At 35.6% G+C, this 21,667-nt stretch overlaps 1 protein-coding gene across 5 annotated transcripts in view; it reads left to right on the top strand.

Moving 5' to 3' along the window:
• Positions 1-21,485, top strand: part of CAMSAP2 (calmodulin regulated spectrin associated protein family member 2) — a 123,933-nt gene extending 102,448 nt beyond the window's left edge. For 3 of the 5 annotated variants that reach the window (XM_032137629.2, XM_032137628.2, XM_032137630.3), the window contains 11 exons: positions 2,800-2,893; positions 5,554-5,641; positions 7,991-8,073; positions 8,389-8,458; positions 8,780-10,982; positions 13,275-13,411; positions 14,006-14,226; positions 15,570-15,642; positions 16,773-16,888; positions 18,076-18,194; positions 18,524-21,485. In XM_032137629.2, coding sequence (XP_031993520.1) covers positions 2,800-2,893; positions 5,554-5,641; positions 7,991-8,073; positions 8,389-8,458; positions 8,780-10,982; positions 13,275-13,411; positions 14,006-14,226; positions 15,570-15,642; positions 16,773-16,888; positions 18,076-18,194; positions 18,524-18,829 — 3,510 coding nt within the window. In that variant the 3' untranslated portion in view covers positions 18,830-21,485. The remainder of the gene's footprint in view (positions 1-2,799; positions 2,894-5,553; positions 5,642-7,990; positions 8,074-8,388; positions 8,459-8,779; positions 10,983-13,274; positions 13,412-14,005; positions 14,227-15,569; positions 15,643-16,772; positions 16,889-18,075; positions 18,195-18,523) is intronic. The other 2 variants (XM_032137632.2, XM_032137631.2) reach the window with 1 other exon arrangement.
• The last annotated feature ends 182 nt before the right edge of the window (positions 21,486-21,667 follow it).

Genomic DNA, 21,667 nt, shown 5'->3' with positions numbered 1-21,667 from the left:
CTGAGAAGTCAAGTAAGATGGGAAATCTGTTTGATTTAGCAACGTATGTACATCATTGGTGACTTGAGCAGTTGCTGTTAGGGGAATGATGTGACTCCGTGCCAAGACTGAAGTAGATTGGAGAGTAAAAGTGATGAAATGGAAAATGTCAGTAGAGGCCTGCTCCTAAAAGAAGTTTGTGAAGAGGTAAAAAGATGGCAGGAATGAGGAGAAACTAGAGAATAGTTATTGAGTAAAGGTTTTCTTTCATTTATTTTGATGGGAGGGATTTGAGCATGTTTAAAAGCCAAATAGGAAGGATTCTGTTGAGAGGTGAAGGATACACATGTGGGAGAGAAAAGTAGGATTAAGAATATAATGGCATTCACAGCAATTTGAATGGAATTGGAGACCATTATTCTAAGTGAAGTAACTCAGGAATGGAAAACCAAACATACGTTCTCACTTATAAGTGGGAGCTAAGCTATAAGGATGCAAAGGCATAAGAATGATACAGTGGACTTTGGGGACTCGGAAAAAAGCAGGAGGGAGGTAAGGGATAAAAGACTACACATTGGGTACAGTGTACACTGCTTGGGTGATGGGTGCACCCAGAATCTCAGAAATTACCTGAAGAACTTATTCATGTAACCAAACACCACCTGTTCCCCCAAACACCTATTAAAATAAGAAATAAATTTTTTAAAACTGTGAAGTTTCTGAGAAGTCAGGCAGGGATGAGATCCACTGCATAGCCTTTACGGATTATAAGCATTCTTATTACTTTTTTTAGTCATAAATTTTAATGGCTGCTTCAATTAGTATGTATCTGTATATCAACATTCTAAAATTCTGAGAATTTATAGTAAAAGCAAACACTGAAGGTAAAGTAGAAACCTACCAAATGCTGTTCACCACTGTTCATTATCTTCTGTAACACTCCAGACTCTTACACTCAGCCACCTACAAGACAGGTCCACTTAAATGTCCAGTGAACATCTCAAACAATGACTCCATTACCTGTTTCTCCCAGTCCTATCTCACTATTAGTTGCTCAAGACAAAAACCTAAGAGTCATCACTCTTGATTCTTCTCTTTTCATCACTTTCTTTTTATTTTTTTTAGAGACAGGGTCTCACTCTGTCACCCAGGCTGGAGTGCAGTGGCACAATCAGCCAAATCCTGGGCTCAAGCTGTATTCCTGCCCCAGCCTCCCAAGCAGCTAGGATGACAGGCATGTGCCACCGTGTGTAGCTAATTTTTAAAATTTTTATAGAGGCAAGCTGTGTTGCCCAGGCTGGTCTCAACCTCCAGGCCTCAATCAGTCCCTTCCTCCTCAGCCTCCTCAAGCACTGGGATTACAGGCATGAGCCACTGTGCCCAGCCTCTTTTCTTCACTTTCTACGTACACAGTAGCCTTCTAGAACTACCAGATGAGAGATCATATTTGAAAGTTACCAACTTAAATATGAGAAACAAAACCAAGAGAACGCATGAGTTCTAGTGGAGAGCATATAGAGTTTAAGGATTATTCATAATTAGCAAGTAGGAAGAAGGCAAGACATTAGAAAATAACCATATCCAGGATAATCTTAAAAACTTTAATATGAAATAAGACCTTATTAAATATTAATAAATTTGATAGTAACTGTTCTATTAAATGCCAAATACCCAAAATTTAGAAAACATATTATTTTAAATAGTTATGAAAACAGATTTTGTACAGTTTTTAAAAATTTACCGAATGCCTAAAATTGAAATAATTCTTCATGCTTGTAGCTTTTATTATATATGCATTTTAAAATATAAGCTTGTAGTAGAAATGTGCTTTTGAGGACCCTTAATCCTTTCTCTTAATTTTAAGCCGTTTAAAAAATTATTTACATTTTAAAATAGTAATAATAAAAGGTAACATTGTTGACTTAATAATAATTTTTTGAAGTTAGGTAGATACATTAATTGTATAAATAATGTTTTGTACATTTCAAAATTATTAAAAATTAGCTATAAAAATTTAGTTTTGGTGTTATTTAGCACCTGTATTACTGGTGAGTTTAGCATTACTGAACACATACATATAACTTTTTTTTTTTGAGACGGAGTCTTGCCCTGTCACCCAGGCTGGAGTGCAATGGCATGATCTTGGCTCACTGCAACCTCTGCCTCTTGGGTTCAAGCTATTCTCCTGCCTCAGCCTCTCAAGTAGCTAGGATTACGGCACGCATGACCACACCCGGCTAGTTTTTTGTATCTTTAGTAGAGATGGGGTTTCACCTTGTTGGCCAGGCTGGCCTCAAACTCCTGACCTCGTGATCCGCCCACCTTGGCCTCCCAAAGTGCTGGAGTTACAGGCATGAGTCACCACGCCCAGCCACATAAAATATTTTTTTAGCACTACATCCAATTATGTTTTGGAGAAATTTCTAGGGATCTGAGTAGAGCTTAGTTATTTTTTGAAAGTGATAACCCCTCTTTAGAGTGTCAGATGATTGAATAACTTTTTAAGTTGCTTATATTTACTTTGGAATGAAAGTGCCTTATATATTATCTCAGTATTTTACACAGTTAGAGGTATTCATGCCTGCTAGATCAATTGGACCACCATTTTAGACTATAGAGCAAATGATCAGCAAGAGGTTTTGAATAGTTGTTATAATTTTTACCCACAAGAGTTAATATTCCATCCCATGTTTAATAGCCTGTAGTGAATATACTCCAGTGATGAATGAATGAGATTTAAATCTGTATTTTAAAACAATAAAATTCTGTTTATCATGAAGTTTTACCTAATGTAGGCTTTCTCTTAAATTTCCTATATAGAGTAATTATTTGGTGTTCATGGCGGAACTGTTCTGGTGGTTTGAAGTGGTGAAGCCGTCTTTTGTACAGCCTCGTGTTGTTCGTCCACAAGGAGGTAATCAATCTTTTTAATTTTAAATGTTCCTATGAACAGAAAAAAATGGAATGTTGATATAACCTTACCTGGTTACGTTTTTAGAAAGCAGCCTATTTTTTTTTTTAGATTTCAGCTATTACCCTTGATAGATTCTCCTAACCTCTTAAAATGGTTAGAGGAGAAGAAAAAGAAAATGGAGGGAATAGCTTTGAATTTGAAGTCTTATGATGTGGAACTTTTAGCTTTAACTGTCCATTTCTTTTCTTTGCATCTTTTATCCCTGTCCCAGCTTTTATTCCCTTTTAGATTCTTAGTTTTTAACATTGTGTTACCCAGAATCCCCGCAAATTATTGTTTGGCCTTAACTCGCAACTCGAATTTGCCATTAAACCATAAAAAGGTTTGTATGGATTTTTAAACCTAGTGGATTTTGTGACTATTATATCATGAATTATTGATTGTACATAATAAGAATAAAACTAGTAAGAAATAAGGGGGTTACTGTAAAGACCCCTAGATATAAGGAACAAAAAATCTTCCTAAATTTTCTGTAAAGCAAAATTTTACATAGCAAAACCAGTTTTCTGTTGGCTCCCATTATAAAACTAGAGGTTTATTTCTAGACTGGGTGCGGTGGCTCAAGCCTGTAATCCTAGCACTTTGAGAGGCCAAGGCGGGTGGATTACCTGAGGTCAGGAGTTTGAAACCAGGCTGGTCAACATGGTGAAACCCTATCTCTACTAAAAATACAAAAATTAGCCGGGCATGTTGGTGCATGCCTGTAATCCCAGCTACTCAGGAGGCTGAGACAGTAGAATTACTTGAACGCAGGAGGCAGAGGTTGCAGTGAGCCGAGATCGCACCACTGCACTCCAGCCTGGGTGACAGAGATGAGACACCGTCTCAAAAAAAAAGAAAAAAAAAAAAAAAACTAGAGGTTTATTTCTATAGGGGGAAAAATGATCTTAAATTACAAGCTTAGCCTACGAAAGAACTTTCTTCCAGCATAACTTATGGAAACGTTTCTGTCTGCTACCAATAGCTGCCCTACGCAACACATGATTATTGTGCATCCCAACTACTTAGCAGCTTTCCTTGGCGCCAAAGTTTGTTATTTGTGTAACTGCTACCGTTACCTGCACCTCCCCCCTAAACCCCCAAAAAATAAAAGAAGAGAAAGTGATCAGGAAGGAGGAAAAACATATGTAGCCAAAGAGGAGGCATAGTCTAGTGAGTACAATGAGGTTACTTCAGGCAGCCCGCCGCATCTCAGGCAAAAATCTGTGAAATAAGCAATAATTCGAGTATTGCTAAGCTTCTTAAGGCAGATTCTGAATATCGAGTCACTATGTAACATTATATAACTTCTTTACATGCCTATAAAAAAATTGAGATGCTCCCCTAAGGCCATTGAATGAAGTCAGATATTCTTAGTAATTTTCATAACCAATATTTGTATAATTTTAAAAAATTATTAATAGGGTTTTCACTACATTGCTTTCTGTGATTTCACCTGTGAAACTCACTATTCAAAATACCAACAGTGTTGCATCAGATCTCAAAGTCAAAAAGTAAATTGAGTCTTCCTCCAGAGTTACTTACAAAAATAAAAGTATACCAGCAGGTTTGATTATTTTCTAAAGAAATTCTGTTTTTCTCTAATTGACCAAAATACCAGCTATTTCATAAAGAGGCAGAGCTGACCATATGTATCTGAAGTTCTATGAAGCTTTCACAAATTAAACACTCAAACTTATTTTTGTTTTTTTGTTTTGTTTTGTTTTTGAGATAGAGTCTCACTCTGTTGCCCAGGCTGGAGTGCAGTGGCATGATCTCAGCTCACTGCAAGCTCCGTCTCCCAGGTTCATGCCATTCTCCTGCCTCAGCCTCCCGAGTAGCTGAGACTGCAGGTGCCTGCCACCACGCCCGGCTAATTTTTTTGTATTTTTAGTAGAGGTGGGGTTTCACCATGTTAGCCAGGATGGTCTCGATCTCCTGACCTCGTGATCCGCCAGCCTCAGCCTCCCAAAGTGCTGGGATTACAGGCGTGAACCACCGCACCCAGCCACTTATTTTTGTTGTAAATACATGTATTTATTTTATGTTAGGCTTTTTCCCCCTAATTATCCTTAATCAGATGAATTTTTTAATTTAAGAAATTTTTTGCTGGGCGTGGTGGCTTACGCCTGTAATCCCAGCATTTTGGGAGGCTGAGGCGGGCAGATCACAAGGTCAGGAGTTCGAGACCAGCCTGGTCAATATGGTGAAACCCTGTCTCCACTAAAAATACAAAAATTAGCCAAGTGTGGTGGCAGGCGCCTGTAGTCCCAGCTGCTTGGGAGGCTGAGGCAGAAGAATCGCTTGAACCCAAGAGGTGGAGGTTGCAGTGAGCTGAGATCGTGCCATTGCACTCCAGCCTGGGCGACAGAGCGAGACTCCATCTAAAAAAAAAAGAAAGAAATTTTTTTAAATTTTGAATTTAAGTCTGAATACTTCAAAAAGATCTTAAAGAAACTTGACCCTTTGAAAATTATTTAAGAAGAAAACTTTATGCTATGATTTCTCAATACACAGAAAGGGAAATAGAAGTTAAATTTTATTATAAATTTGTTTATGGTCCAGAATTTTTCATAGAAATATGCTAATTTGAGTGTCTTTTTAAACATCTTTTATTCCAGCTGAACCTGTAAAAGATATGCCTTCAATTCCTGTCTTGAATGCTGCCAAAAGAAATGTCTTAGATGGTAGTTCTGACTTCCCTTCAAGGTAAACTCCACAATGACTTTATTTTCACCATTTCTATTCTATTTACCAATTAAATCAAATAATATTATATTACATTAAATAAAGTTTTTAAGAATTTCAGTTGGATTTTGAACTGTTATAAGTAGCTTACCCTATTAAAGCCTGTTTTAACTTAAATATAAATTGAAATATACACTGAAATGAATGTTTATGTACCACACTGAAAAGATGGGAGAATATATTCTAAGTTCCCAATAGCCAACCTAAAACCAAACTTTTGATGCATAACTTGTTCATAATTGAGAACTGTCTAATAGGTAACTCTTAGGCCTTGGAGGGAAATTTTGAAATTCTATTAGGACTTTTACATATTTTATTATTTTAAAAATCTTTGAAGGTTTTTCCTGCTGTCTTTTTTTTTTCTGGTTAGGATAGTTATTGAGAGATCACAGTGTTACCCACACAATGGATGGGTTTGATCTCTTGGCAGATGACAGTCCAAAACCACAACCAAGGAGGATTTAACAAGACGAGGATTTTATTACTTGTAGCAAGTAAGGAGGACACCAGGAATAATTCCCCAAAGCAGTGCCTCCTCAAGCAAAGGTGAAAATAGGGCTTTTAGTAGGCTGGTTAGCTGTATCATTGTGTGTAGAGGTGGAGTAAAGGCAGTAAAGGTGCAGTCATCAGTCACGCTTCTGCATACTGGCATGTATAGAAAATGCAGAATAAGCTCCTCCTTGGATGGGATTTTTAGTGTGGTAATGGTAATACATCTCCGTCTCATGCATCTCTGCATCCACCCAGCTTGTGTAGTTTTTGTTTTGTAATGTGGGGTTGGGCTGCTTCCTGGAAATTTCTGAAACAATAAAAATCTCAAGGTACAACAGTTACAAGCAGGTACCTTTTCACAGTGTGTACCTGAAAACCCAAGGACCCTGGGTTACAGTAGAATATTTATTATAATATTGAATCTTTAATGCTTTAAGTACATAATATTAGGAACTAAATTGAAAGCAAAGTAAAAATGTCCTATCATATTAATACCTAGGTAATCCTGACTTCTCACCCAGGTATGTGATAGGGACATTAGTTTGTTTAAAGATGTATTTCAGCAGCTCCTATAAGCAGCTTTTTATTTGAATTTATTAGAACCTACAATTTATATTGACTTTGGACTCCCTAATCGATCTGATTTTTTTACGTTAAAACTAATGTCTTTTGTGGGTTTTTGGAAATTCAGACACATTAAAAATACGTTTCAAAAATTATGAGTAAAACATTCAAAGTAATTTCTGTATGAATTCTTGGCTTAACACAAAAATATGAAATTTAGTAGGCATGGTGGGTCAATAGCGACATTTCCTTCCTTGATGATTTGGAAAACACTCAGTGTTCTAGGTCATCACTCTTGCTCTATTAAATCTTTAAATTCCACTTTCAAAGTGGAGGAAAGTAAAGCTTTCCACTCAAAGATTAGATTATTCCATAATTATTCTAGGAACCTAAATGGACAGTCTCCCACATTTCTGAAAAATGTTTTAATTCATGTCCTCTGGAAAACTCATCTCTTTTCTGTCTCTCAGACATTTCAGCGGCTCATTTTTCCTATTTTTCCCAGCAGAAACTCTTTTTATAATGCAGACGGATGTCTACATTCTTTTCCTTGAAAAGTTATTGTGTAGCCATTATTCTAGGCTATTCTGAGTTCCTAGTCATCCTCTCATTTCTGTAAGTCTCCATATGGTCCATTGTAGTTCTCCAACACTGTGGAACTTTTGAGAAAGAATTGAAGTATTTTTACCCTTCCTGGGAATAATATAGCCACATCTCAAATGTTAGTGAACCTAAATAATGATTTTATGAGAAAGAAAAAAACAAAGGAAGAAGACAGACAAAGCAAAAGATGTTTTCAGCAGCTACTGCACACACTTGGCTACCAGCTATTGGAGATATACAAACATAGGTCCGTGAGCAGAGAGGCTGTCAAGGTATTTTACTAGGGTTTATTATACCTATAGTTTTTAGAGATTTAGATTTGACCAAAGTGTTTCAAATTGGTGAGTTTCATTTTACTTTTTTATATATCAGTTTTTATGTTTATAAAATGAAAATAATTCATATCTCACAAAGACATTGAGATGTATATGAAAGTACTTCAAGTTGTTTGGCCAAAAGACATAAAATATATGTAGATACATACTGTAATCACAGCCATTCTTTGGTTTAAACAATATATTATGTTTCCATAGTTTTAAAATTTAGGATATCGAATCAGAGGTGGTAGTGTTGTTTCTAACTTAAGACATTCTACCTAAATTTATATTAAACAGCTAAAATATAACATTTTAAATTTATTTTCCATTGCAGTGGGGAAGGAGCTACATTTACACAGTCTCATCATCATTTGCCTTCTAGGTATTCACGTCCCCAGGCTCATTCTTCAGCCTCAGGTAATATATTTGAAAAAGCCTAGAAAAATACTCTTTTAAGTAGGTTACCTGGGAAATGATTGGCAGTAAATATAAATAAACAAATATCCAGGTTTTTGTTTTTTTTTTAATCTGGAAAATGGCTATTATAACACTAAAAGCATGGTCAGTTTCACTGTGGTTGCTTTTCTTGATAAAATGATCTCTAATTCTCCTTATGTACCTACTTGATTTGTATTGCTATTAATGAACCCTCAAATACGTGAAGTCTCTTGAGTTGCTGTAAGTTAATTTTTTTACATGATTTCAATGGCTTTTTCTTTTTTGCATTTGAAGGAGGAATTAGAAGGTCTTCATCTATGTCTTACGTTGATGGCTTCATAGGGACATGGCCAAAAGAGAAAAGGTAAACAAAGAGAATTACTTTTAGTGTATTCAGTTTATTAAGAAATGCAAATTGCATCTGTGTCTCTCTTTTATTGATAACCAAATTGCTAAAACTTTTAATTAGTTTCTAAATTTGAAAAAGGCAGTATAGGCAGTTGATAGAGACGTAAAAGAGGCTAACTTTAAAAAGTAGCTAGATAGCCCTCCCCTTACCTTGAAGACAGTATGATTATGAGAACTAGGGAAAGAAAGGAAATGTAATTTCAATAATTCTTGTTAAATGATACTAAAAATCATTTCTAGGATTTTTAAAGGATTTTTCTCTTTAACTTTTTTTTAGATCATCAGTGCATGGCGTATCATTTGATATTTCTTTTGATAAAGAAGATAGTGTACAGAGATCCACTCCAAACCGAGGAATCACTCGTTCTATTAGTAATGAGGGACTTACTCTGAACAACAATCGTGTATCTAAACACATTAGGAAAAATTTGTCCTTCAAGCCAATAAATGGCGAAGAGGAAGCGGAGGGCATTGAAGAAGAACTTAATATAGATTCTCACAGTGACCTCAAATCTTATGTGCCCCTTAACACAAATGAACTAAATTCTAATGAGAATATTCATTACAAGCTTCCAAATGGAGCTTTACAAAATAGAATACTTCTAGACGAGTTTGGCAATCAGATCGAGACACCAAGCATTGAAGATGCATTACAAATAATTCATGATACTGAAAAATCTCCTCATACACCTCAGCCAGACCAAATTGCTAATGGCTTCTTTCTTCATAGTCAAGAAATGAGTATCCTAAATTCAAATATCAAGTTAAATCAATCTAGTCCTGATAATGTAACTGATACAAAAGGTGCCTTGAGTCCCATAACTGACAATACTGAAGTAGACACTGGAATTCATGTTCCTTCAGAAGATATTCCTGAAACTATGGACGAAGATTCTTCGTTGAGAGATTATACTGTAAGCTTGGACTCTGACATGGATGATGCATCTAAATTTCTTCAGGATTATGATATACGAACTGGCAGCACCAGAGAAGCTTTGAGTCCTTGTCCAAGTACTGTAAGTACCAAATCTCAGCCAGGCAGCAGTGCTTCTTCTAGTTCTGGAGTTAAAATGACCAGCTTTGCTGAACAAAAATTCAGGAAACTGAATCATACCGATGGAAAAAGTAGTGGAAGCAGTTCTCAAAAAACTACACCAGAGGGCTCTGAACTTAATATTCCTCATGTGGTTGCTTGGGCACAAATTCCAGAAGAAACAGGGCTTCCACAGGGACGGGACACTACCCAGCTGCTGGCTTCTGAGATGGTGCATCTTAGGATGAAACTAGAAGAAAAGAGGCGTGCTATAGAAGCCCAGAAAAAGAAAATGGAAGCTGCTTTTACCAAACAGAGACAGAAAATGGGAAGGACAGCATTCCTTACTGTAGTGAAAAAGAAAGGGGATGGGATATCTCCTCTACGAGAGGAAGCGGCGGGTGCAGAAGATGAGAAAGTATATACTGATCGAGCAAAAGAAAAGGAATCACAAAAAACCGATGGACAAAGGAGCAAGTCACTGGCAGATATAAAAGAGAGCATGGAGAATCCTCAAGCCAAATGGCTCAAGTCTCCAACTACACCTATTGATCCTGAGAAGCAGTGGAACCTGGCAAGCCCCTCAGAGGAAACTTTAAATGAAGGAGAGATTTTAGAATATACCAAATCCATTGAAAAGTTAAATTCATCCCTGCATTTTCTACAACAAGAAATGCAGCGCTTGTCACTTCAGCAGGAGATGTTAATGCAGATGAGAGAGCAACAATCTTGGGTGATTTCACCTCCACAACCCTCTCCACAGAAACAGATTCGAGATTTTAAGCCTTCTAAGCAGGCAGGCCTGTCATCAGCCATTGCACCGTTCTCTTCAGACTCCCCTCGTCCTACTCACCCATCTCCACAGTCTTCTAACAGGAAAAGCGCATCTTTTTCTGTTAAAAATCAAAGGACTCCTAGGCCAAATGAGTTAAAAATAACACCTTTGAATCGAACCTTGACACCTCCTCGGTCTGTGGATAGCCTTCCTCGGTTAAGGAGGTTTTCACCAAGTCAAGTTCCTATTCAGACTAGGTCATTTGTATGTTTTGGGGATGATGGAGAACCTCAATTAAAGGAATCCAAACCTAAAGAGGAAGTTAAAAAGGAGGAATTGGAATCCAAAGGGACTTTGGAACAGCGTGGACACAATCCAGAAGAAAAGGAAATCAAACCTTTTGAGTCAACAGTCTCTGAAGTCCTATCGCTGCCTGTTACAGAGACTGTATGTCTGACACCAAATGAGGACCAATTGAATCAACCCACAGAACCCCCTCCTAAACCCGTTTTCCCACCCACTGCTCCAAAAAATGTTAATCTGATTGAAGTTTCCCTCTCAGATTTGAAACCCCCTGAAAAGGCTGATGTACCTGTTGAAAAATATGATGGAGAAAGTGATAAAGAACAATTTGATGATGACCAGAAAGTATGCTGTGGATTCTTTTTTAAGGTGTAGTATTAATCTGCAGTTTTGGGCATCTTCATTAGATGAGTGTGGTTGTGTTGGATTTTTTTTTTTTCAGCTGACATGCTTGCTTCTTTCAGTAGCAGTCCCTTTTGATACAAGCTCATCCCCATGAACTATAGTAACATTCAAGCACACTGTGGTTTCCAGTATGGACTCAAAGCTGTAATAAATCCTTTTATCACATGTTTAGATATATTCCTTGGTTTTGCTCCTCTACTGCTCTTTCTCACTTTCACAAAAGCCTTTTAAAAATTAAGCTACTCAGATCTCTTCAGAGAGTGATTCCATTTTGTCTCTTAATCATGTAACACTGCCATTTTTTTTAACAGAATGCTACTCTAGACACTAATAGATATTAAAATTTACTGTCTAGAGACTCTGTTCCTTGCAGAGGAAGGGAAACAAAGGGGAAGAAAATCATTAGTGTAAAACAGGCAGTACCTCTGTTGCTTCATTTCTATTCCGTTTATTTACACATCTTCACCACCCCATTACTCATCTGTTGGACTATGGTTACAGCTTCTTGACTGGGCTGTCTGTCTCCAATCATGCCATTCCAGTCTTTATACTACTACTAAAGGTGATAGTTCCAAGAGCATAGCTCCAGTTGAGTCTCTTTCTAGTCAAAAATCTTGCCTGTTGAATAAAGTTCAAACCCTTTAGCACAACATTCAGGAACTTTCACAGATGAACCTAAATCTTTTTGTCTAGCCTCTTCCCCGTAATTTTATTTTGTACTGTTCTTTAACTTCAAGCTTCATCTAAAGCCTTTTATAATTCCTTCAGTCAAGGTCAAATGTTTCATCATTTGTGTATCTATTGTATCCTTAATATACTCAATACCTGTCCTGTGTCCCGGAGTTTTCAATTGTTTTGTATGATTTGCTTTGTCTCTTAGACCATGACCTCCTAGAGGTGCTGCATCTTTTTATTTTTATTTATTTATTTATTTTTTGAGACAAAGCTTCGCTATTGTTGCCCAGGCTGGAGTGCAATGGCGCAATCTCGGCTTACCGCAACCTCCGCCTCCTGGGTTCAGGCAGTTCTCCTGCCACAGCCTCCCTAGTAGCTGGTATTACAGGCATGTGCCACCACGACCGGCTAATTTTGTATTTTTAATAGAGACGGGGTTTCTCCATGTTGGTCAGGCTGGTCTCGAACTCCCGACCTCAGATGATCTACCCGCCTCAGCCTCCCAAAGTGCTGGGATTACAGGTATGAACCACCGTGCCCAGCCAAGGTACTGCATCTTTTTATCCCCATAGCATAGTAAAGTGTCTGGCAAACTACAAGATATGTAATTTGATAGATGAAGACATATGAATGTTTGAACTAATTGCTTGAATGGTATCTTCTGGCTTTCTCCATTCAGAGTTAAATCTCTCTCTGGGTTTCCATACAAAGCCTGTTGTTTGTACCTCTTCCCCTTGTGATTTTTTAGGCTCCTTGACCTGAGGTACCATATATTTTAATATATGTAATATCTGACACTATGTTGTGAGTATGTTAGACACCAAAGAAATGTTTATTGAATTAAGCATTGGCAGGGACAATTGACAAGGAGACATTAAGACAGTGAACCACTTCCACAGCAGCTTGTTACTTTGCTGAATTATGAAGCATTTTGGAAGCCCGCTGAGAACTGGGGCTGTCCCTAAGGATTCAGGTAGAAACTAGGGCAGGCCCAGGAGGCCTATAGATAATGAACTAGCTCTCAAATTAAAAGTACTGTAGAAGAGAAGTATAATCATCCCCATCTTTTCTTCAATGGAAAAATTTTCATTATAGTTCAGAACCTATCAAGCAGACTGTCAGTACCTCAACTTAAAATCATGCAGCAATAGTTTCATTTATGTGATACAACATTGGGTAGCTAATTTTGGAATGTTTTTACTTGAGGTATTTTTACTGAGCTTATATTTTAAATAAAATTTAAATGCAATTTTAAAAATTGGTGGGGGAACTCCCTACTGTAAGTTATTAAATTAGGGATAAAAAAATTTTGTGTTTTGTTTTTATGGTTGTTCTTTGCAAATCTCATAGGTTTTGACAGAGTGTAATTAAATAAGTTTGCCGGTCCTCTTTTTTGATGGAACTGTTACCACTGTAGTTCAGTTCTTCCTTCATAATTTCTCAACCACATCCACATTCAGAAGGGTTGTAATAGTTCAAACTTTCAGTTATAGGACTAACTACAAAATGTGACTATAACAATTGAAAATGAGAATATTGGTACCTAAATGTTTCATCGTTTTCAATGAAATTCGTTCTTAGGATGATCAAAAAGCAGAAAATGATATGGCAATGAAACGGGCAGCTTTGTTGGAGAAAAGATTAAGAAGGGAAAAGGAAACTCAGCTCCGGAAACAACAGTTGGAAGCAGAAATGGAGCATAAGAAGGAGGAAACAAGGTAAAGGAAATTGCTGGGCCAGTGCTAGATCTGAACTTTAATGATGCATGGGCATATTTAGAAAAAGTTGGTAAGTACTCAAAGAGGTAGTCTCTCATTAATTTTTATTAACAGATTTTTTTCAGAGAAGTTTGTAGTATAGATAGACAGCTGGATCAATGCTACTTTTTGGTGCTTTGTAGAAATCAATTTATTTTCCCAAAGTATTGCCTAATTTTATATTTTTATCTTAAGTTTAAGGCATCTCATGAGAAAGTTCTCTAGAAACATTAATTTAAATAATTAATTTAAATGTTTAAAAAACATTAAAATAACTTTCCTGGGAGATACACACACACACACACACACACAACCTAAATTATCTCAGATACCTTTATTTTTATTTATTTCTTTGACTCTTCCTTCCCTCCTTTATTTACTTATTTATGCTTAATCCCATGTCTCAGCAGAATCATCAAGTACCTTTTAAATGAACCATTTATTCACCAAGGTGATGAAATAGAATTCTCCCTTCTCATATCAAATACATAACTCTCTCCTGTATGGTTTGTCTTTGGTATGCAGAATAAGAACTGTAACCATTTGATTTCTTAGGCGTAAAACTGAGGAAGAACGTCAGAAGAAAGAAGATGAGAGAGCACGCAGAGAATTTATTAGGCAAGAATATATGAGGCGGAAACAACTGAAACTAATGGAAGATATGGATACAGTAATTAAACCCCGTCCTCAAGTAGTAAAACAAAAAAAACAGCGACCAAAATCTATTCACAGAGATCATATTGAATCCCCCAAAACACCAATAAAGGGTCCTCCAGGTAACATAGCTTATTATGAAGAGTCTGTTCATAAAAAACACCAGCTTGGTTGGTTTGTCATACTAACTTGGTTGTACTTTGATATGCAAAATTGGATACACAGTTTGAGATTGTGCATGTTCCCTTTTCGAAAACCAAAATGAGCAAATGAAGTTTTTAATGAATTAAATGTATTATGTGTGCATGCATATATTCAGTAGAACAAATGTGAATGCTAAAAATCAAATCTAAATATTAATCTATTAGGGAACTCTGCTCTCAGATATAATCTCCTTGAACTATTAACTGCCCTTTACATACTTATAAATTTAAATAAATGTTATATGCATGAAATGTATAAGAAACATGTTGGTATAATAAGGAATGTAAGATCAAGAGTTCAGAAGTCCCTCCTTCAAGATAGAAATGGTTGAAAATCCAAACTTATAATATCTGGAGTTGAGAGAATATATTTTCTTTAAAAGTCAGTATACATACTCATTATTATTATTATTATTATTATTATTATTATTATTATTATTATTAGAAACGGGGTCTCAGTCTGTTGCCCAGGCTAGAGTGCAGTGGTGTGATCATGGCTCACTGCAGCCTCCACCTCCCTGGGTTCAGGTGATCCTCCCACCTCAGCCTCCTGGGTAGTTGGGACTATAGGTGAGTGCCACCATACCCAGCTAATTTTTTTGTATTTTCTGTAGACATGGGGTTTCTTCATGTTGTCCAGGCTGGTCTCGAACTTTTGGGCTCAAGTAATCTGCCTGCCTTGGCCTCCCAAAGTGCTAGGATTACAGGCGTGAGTCACTGTACCTGGCCATACTCTTATTTTTAAAAAAATCTTGGGGGTCAGGGATAAATTTGTAAAAAGAAATCTTTATTAAAACCAAATGCCATGGAAATTTTTTAGAGAATTCTCATAGTTATATTAAACCTGAGGAAAAATAACATAATATTGACTGTTTAAAGAGAACTCTCTTTTCAAGCCTGTAAAACTAATTGATATAATTTTCTACCTAGAATTTAGATATGAAATTTTTTTTTTGTTACTGTTTTTTTCTTTAGGATCACAGTATCATGTCTCATATTAACACTTTCCTTTTGGAATGCAAGTTAGTTTTATCATTGTTTCCTAAAAGTAGGTTCCTTGCTAATTTTAAATAAATTGTGTATATATGCATGCAGGCATATTATGTGTTTAAATTAAAAGTACAGAGAAAAGGAAAAGAAACTACAGAAGCTCAATTTTTATATGCTGGTGTTATCTAATGAACAGACTCTTTGCTAGTTGCTCCTTTTAAATTTCTGATTTTGTTTTTATTCAGGATCATGAATTTATCGTGTTTTTTCAGTCTCTAGCCTTTCTTTGGCATCGCTGAACACAGGTGATAACGAGAGTGTACATTCAGGCAAGAGGACGCCAAGGTAAATCTATAACGTATGAATATTTTTACAGAAAAGAATATAGTACCTGCAATTATACAAACTCTAAGTAAAAATTCTTTAGTGTTTTTATTTTATATTTTATAATGACCAAATCATAATTACAAATTTTTCTAAGTTTTGCTGACTTAGGACTGTTAGAGTTTCTGTTAAAAGAAATTATGTAAAGAGGTGTCTATTCATCGTTCAGTGCTTTTTGTCTTTTATAATTTAGAATTATTGACACTGATAACATACTTTTTATAAGCTATGAAACATTAACAGTAATTATACATCAGTAATTGCTAACATGATTATTAAAGCACAGTCAGTAGAATGAGAGTACCAACTTCTCTAGTGTATTACCAACTAATACAAAGGAGTTTTCCCCATTAGAATAATTCCAAAGTAGGTTGCCTATGACTTAGGAAAGATCTCTTTTCTATTTTCTTTCTCTAGGATTCTTTCTCTAGATTAGAAGCTAAAAGTCAGTATTTTATTACTTTATACTGTAATATCATATCAGAAAATAACATTTCTAGTGACAGTCATCATCTTAGAGTTCTTATCTTTGTATTACCATCCTTTGTGTTATTTGCCAATTTTCACATTGAAAAACATTCATTCTTTCAACAGATATTTATAGAATGCTTACTATGTTCTAGGAACTTGGATGTGTAGCTGTGAATAAGACAAACAATGTTATATTATTTTTTATTATTTATTATTTTTTTGAGATGGAGTCTTTCTCTGTCACCCAGGCTAGAGTGCAGTGACATGATCTCAGCTCACTGCAACCCCTGCCTCCTGGCTTCAAGCAATTCTTCTGCCTCAGCCTCCTGAGTAGCTAGGATTACAGGCGCATACCACCATGCCCAGCTAATTTTTGTATTTTTGGTAGAGACGGGGTTTCACCATATTGGCCAGGCTGATCTCGAACTTATGACCTTGTGATCTACCTACCTGCCTCGGCCTCCCAAAGTGCTGGGATTACAGGCATGAGCCACCGCGCCCGGCCTTATCATATTATTTTTAGGCCTTTAGGTTGATTTTGGTTGGTACTTTCACATATACCCTCTGGGCCCCATTTTTTCTATCTTTGAGACATAAAACATATTTTATTTTCTAATTAGATCAGAGTCTGTAGAAGGCTTCTTATCTCCAAGTCGTTGTGGCAGTCGAAATGGAGAAAAAGACTGGGAGAATGCATCAACAACTTCTTCAGTGGCTTCTGGAACAGAATATACAGGTTAGTGTCTATACATTTTTAGAGAAACATTTGAATTTAACACACTCATAAATGCAGGGTGTACTAAAGAAAATTTTATTGGCTCACCTTTGTATCTTAAACATAGGCAACTAACGAACAGTGAATGCAGGTGGTCACTTTCAGGTAGTTCAGTAAGTTTCTAAACAAAATTAGTGACACTACTTATATCTCATCCCTCTAACCAATGCTGGCCATTTCTGTGTGTAGTTTGGGTCCGAAGAAGTTTTAGAGAAGTTCTACATAGTTCCTCAGTACTGAGTAAAGGCTAGAATCCACCAAGTCCTCTCCCTAATACTGGGATTTCAGGTATCCAGAATTGTGCACCTTTAGCAAGTATTAAGAGGCTCTAAAAGATAAGAATGCATTGAATCTAGGAAGGTATCTAGCCTCACGTATCCCCACCAAGTCCTCTTCTAGCTTCTAGGTAGGCATGATTGGAATAAAAGCAATGAAGAATAGAATGTGGGTTAAGGACACTTCTAAATAAATGAAGCAGGAGAGAAATCAGAAGAAATGTCAGCAGCACGTTGAGAGGTAAGATAGGAAGGCATGGGAGAACATGTATGGGGAAGAGCAGAGGGAAAAGGAGATGCCTCCATCTATCCATGATAGAGTGGAAGTGGAAACCCTAGAAAGGCCTAAAGAGGTTAGAACTTGCTAGAAACCCACTCTGTGGCTTTTAATGCTACCTCCTACAGCCAGTCTGACAGCCTTTAAGGTCTGGGATTTGACAGTATTTCCATGTTACTCCCTCTGCTTCTCTATGTTAGTTCAGTTGAACAATCTGAAAAAGAAAGGTTTTTTTTGCCTTTTGAAAAGACTTAAATTACTTATGGACCCATTCTACTCTAAGTTAACCAGTAACCTTATAGATTTAAGAAAGAAGGTTAAATAGGCAGTATGACAGTTATAGCAATATTTTATTTTAGTACTGCTCTCACAGGGTACTCCAAAAGGCCGTAGGAACATCCTCCATAGGAACATATCTCTGGGTGGATAAAACAATATTTTAGTTGGATTGCAGCCAGTAAGAGGCCTTTAAGCACAGAATTTGGTCTTTTATTACAGTATTTCAGCAGTGTAGGAACAATTACATCATTTTAAAATAGTAGTATTTCTGACTTAGTAATATTATTTTTATTATTGTTGTTAAATCCCTACCATAGGACCAAAGCTCTACAAAGAACCCAGTGCAAAATCCAATAAGCACATAATACAAAATGCTTTAGCTCATTGCTGTTTGGCTGGAAAAGTAAATGAAGGTCAGAAGAAAAAAATACTGGAGGTAAGCATGTTTGCATGAAAATTAAATTTGGCAAACTGTAGAAATCTTTTATCCATTCAAGAGAATGTACGCTCATGGGCCTAGAATTTCAACAGCATGTAAAAAGATCTGTAGCTAGATGTTTTAATTATCAGATTTAGTTTATTTTCACATTAGGTTCTGGAAGCCTGCAGATTTTATTAAAGACTAGCAATAGGCTTTAAGATTGGTCATTGCAATAATGTTACAAAATGTGACTAAGAAATGTAACATAATTATATAAACTTTATTCAGCAAAATAAAGGGTTTTTATTGGTGGTGTTATGTTGTTTTTGTTTTTTATTTTAAAGGAAATGGAGAAATCAGATGCCAACAACTTCTTAATCTTGTTCCGGGATTCAGGATGCCAGTTCAGATCTTTGTATACTTATTGCCCAGAAACTGAAGAAATCAATAAACTGACTGGGATAGGCCCGAAATCTATCACTAAAAAAATGATTGAAGGACTTTACAAATATAATTCTGACAGGAAACAGTTTAGCCACATACCCGCTAAAACTTTATCTGCCAGTGTTGATGCAATTACCATTCATAGCCATTTATGGCAGACCAAAAGACCAGTAACACCCAAAAAACTTTTACCCACTAAGGCATAGGAGTTGGGAAATACTTGCTTCAGAACATTCATGGTAAATTTGCACTTCATCTTTCCTGCCTATAGAAAATCTTTCTAATTGCCAACAAGACTTTTATTAATTAAAACTGGACATTAAGCTTTGTTGTCATGAACAACTGGAATGTAAACCACAGTATTTTGGAGTGCAGAAGATTCTCGCTTAAGTGATAAGTCCAAGTGATGAAGGAAATGTTTTAATTCACAAGTGGAGATTTGTATGTGTTATCAGGTTCACCTGCTTGATATTAGATACATTAAAGCACTGAATTTTCATGGATATTAGTTGGATTTATCATTGAAATATGGTTAAGATTACAAATTATGTGTTTTATTTGTTGCTTTTTTTTAAACCTTTTAATGTATATTCTTGTCTTCAGATGGTTTGCTATTTTTCTCTCCTGGGGGTTTAAACATTCTAAGATACCTTTGTATTTTGTTTCATGTGGAGATCATGAAAGTAGGAAATATACCTTCAGAAGTAACTTGCACCTTTCTTATGATGTTAAGAGAAACACTAGTGTTTAGTTTTACAGTAACCCTCATATTTTAATGGTGTTACAGCATTTGCAAAAATTATTCTGCTAAGTATTTACAACTCTATTTATTATTCACTCAAGTATTAACATTCTCTATTAAATAAGAGGAGGTGTTGTAAAGAGCTGCTAGTAGGTTCGCTTTAAACCACATGAGCTTAACCAAGAATATGTTATAAGAAGTTGCTGATTAAATCAGTGCTGTTTTTACACCACTTCTGGCCAACTCAGAATAATTTAGATTGTTCTTTTAACAAAAAAGGCTTTCTATCTCTTTTTAAGTAAGTCACTTTATAAGTTGGCAGAAGTGAATGACACTTTGAGAGTAGTCTTTCAATCTGAAGATGTAAGACTTCCTGAAACAAGTTCTCAAGAAGTCTTTACATTATATTTATAACTCATATAAAAATTATATTTAGAATTTTTAAACATGTACAAAGGGCTACATTTTAATTTTAAAATAGCTTCACATTATTTTACTTATATTGGGTTTTTCTTCGTTTTAATCCTTTTCAAGTGGAATGGCTTAGATTTAAGTATACACTTGAAATCTCCTCTACATGATCTTTGTTCTTTAACAGTGTATACCAGAGGGTTAGTTGGGGAAAAACTTTATTCTCAGGAAAAGACTTGAATGATTATGTGACCCTGTTATGTTTCAGTGTTGTGACAACTGTGTAAACTCTGGGGGGAAGACAGTATTGTATCATAAATGAGATGCGTAGTTTGTTTTCTTTCATGGGAAGTAGAGATAAAAATATATACATTTCTCTAATTGAGTTGTTTAGAGAAAGAACTAATGTCTCATATGATGTATTTACTTATTTTAAAAAAAAGAATAGGAATGAGATGTCCCTGAGCTGTACTTTTCTATTATTATAAGGCCTTTAGGCATCAGTGCATCTGGGTTATCAACATTTTCTCAAATGCTGTCAATATTTTACTGTAATTTATGTTCTTATATTTATGTATATTTGTTAAAACTGTAAAAAAATTTCACAGATTTTTTTCCAATACCTGTGCAAGATACATGTGTAGCTCAAAACTATTTGTGATCTGCTGTTTGCATGTAAGAGACCAGGATATGTAACTCTTATATTTTAAGTGTATACATATTGTGTATATAACATATGGATATTAAAAATGGGGAATTGCACATTTTACCTTTTAGACAATAATTTCTATCACAATTAGAAGGAAATTATTGTCAAATACACGTTTAGATTAAAACTAGTTTAAAAAATTATAAATGAATCTAATCAAAATGTGAATAGTAGTCAAAAGGATAATTTAATAAGCATTTTACATTACTAAATTTGTTCATTTCAATATTAACTAAATTTCCCTCATCAAAGCAATCTTTGTGATATTACTTGGCTATTAAATAAAGAAAATTGGATGCAAGACTTACGGAGAAACTTTAAAACTAAACAGGACCACCCTTTATTCTTAAATTTGTGTGTGTGCAACAGTTGAATTGAATGTCTATAAGGTCTAAAGGTAGAATGTGAATATTGCCACAGAGTTCATTGCTCTCAGTATAAGATTTTACTTTATTAATGCAGAAGGAATATGGATATATTTCTTTAAGTCTGCAGATTTTTTTATTATGGTGCAGCTTTTTTTTAATTATGTTTTTAAAATTATACAGTTGAAAAATATGCCATTTCATAAAGTCTGAGGATTTTCATCAACCTTACTGAAACACACTGGTGCTTTCATCATCAGAGGTCAAATTATTATGATAACTATTCCATTAAGTTTGCCAAACATTTGTCGTGGTTACCAGTGCAGCCTGTCAAATTCTGCTATTTGACACAGCTTTGGAAAGCTTTTAGTTCTTGGTTTTTCCGTTTTGTATTAGAATGACTGTTACAGTTTTATTTGGCTGTTTAAAGCCAAATTCAGCTATTTAATTATGGTTTCGTGGACACTGTTGAGCAATGTACAGTGTATGGTGTGCTTACCTGTCCACTCTAGAGCATTGCTTACAGGTTTTTTGTTTTTTAAGATGCTGTGCTGTAAAATAGTGTCATACTTGCTATTTCCTGGTACAGTGTAGTTTTTCCCCTTTCATTTGAATAAAAGCATGGCACCAAAAGACTCCTTTTCTGTTTCTTGAATAAAATGTAGCTTTTGGTAAAATTATTTGAACTTGAGATGACTCATACAGTTTTTCTATCCCCTAACCTATGTTTAAATTTAATAACTTGAATATTTATAACAGGCAACTTGAAATAATTAGCCTTTTAAAAATACTAACTTAGGGCAATGTTAAAAAGTCT

The sequence above is a fragment of the Hylobates moloch genome, unplaced genomic scaffold (assembly GCF_009828535.3).
Source record: "Hylobates moloch isolate HMO894 unplaced genomic scaffold, HMol_V3 SCAFFOLD_18, whole genome shotgun sequence".
In the NCBI taxonomy this organism is placed as follows: domain Eukaryota; kingdom Metazoa; phylum Chordata; class Mammalia; order Primates; family Hylobatidae; genus Hylobates; species Hylobates moloch.
Note: the sequence above shows the minus strand (reverse complement) of the source record. Positions and strands in the feature narration are given on the sequence as shown.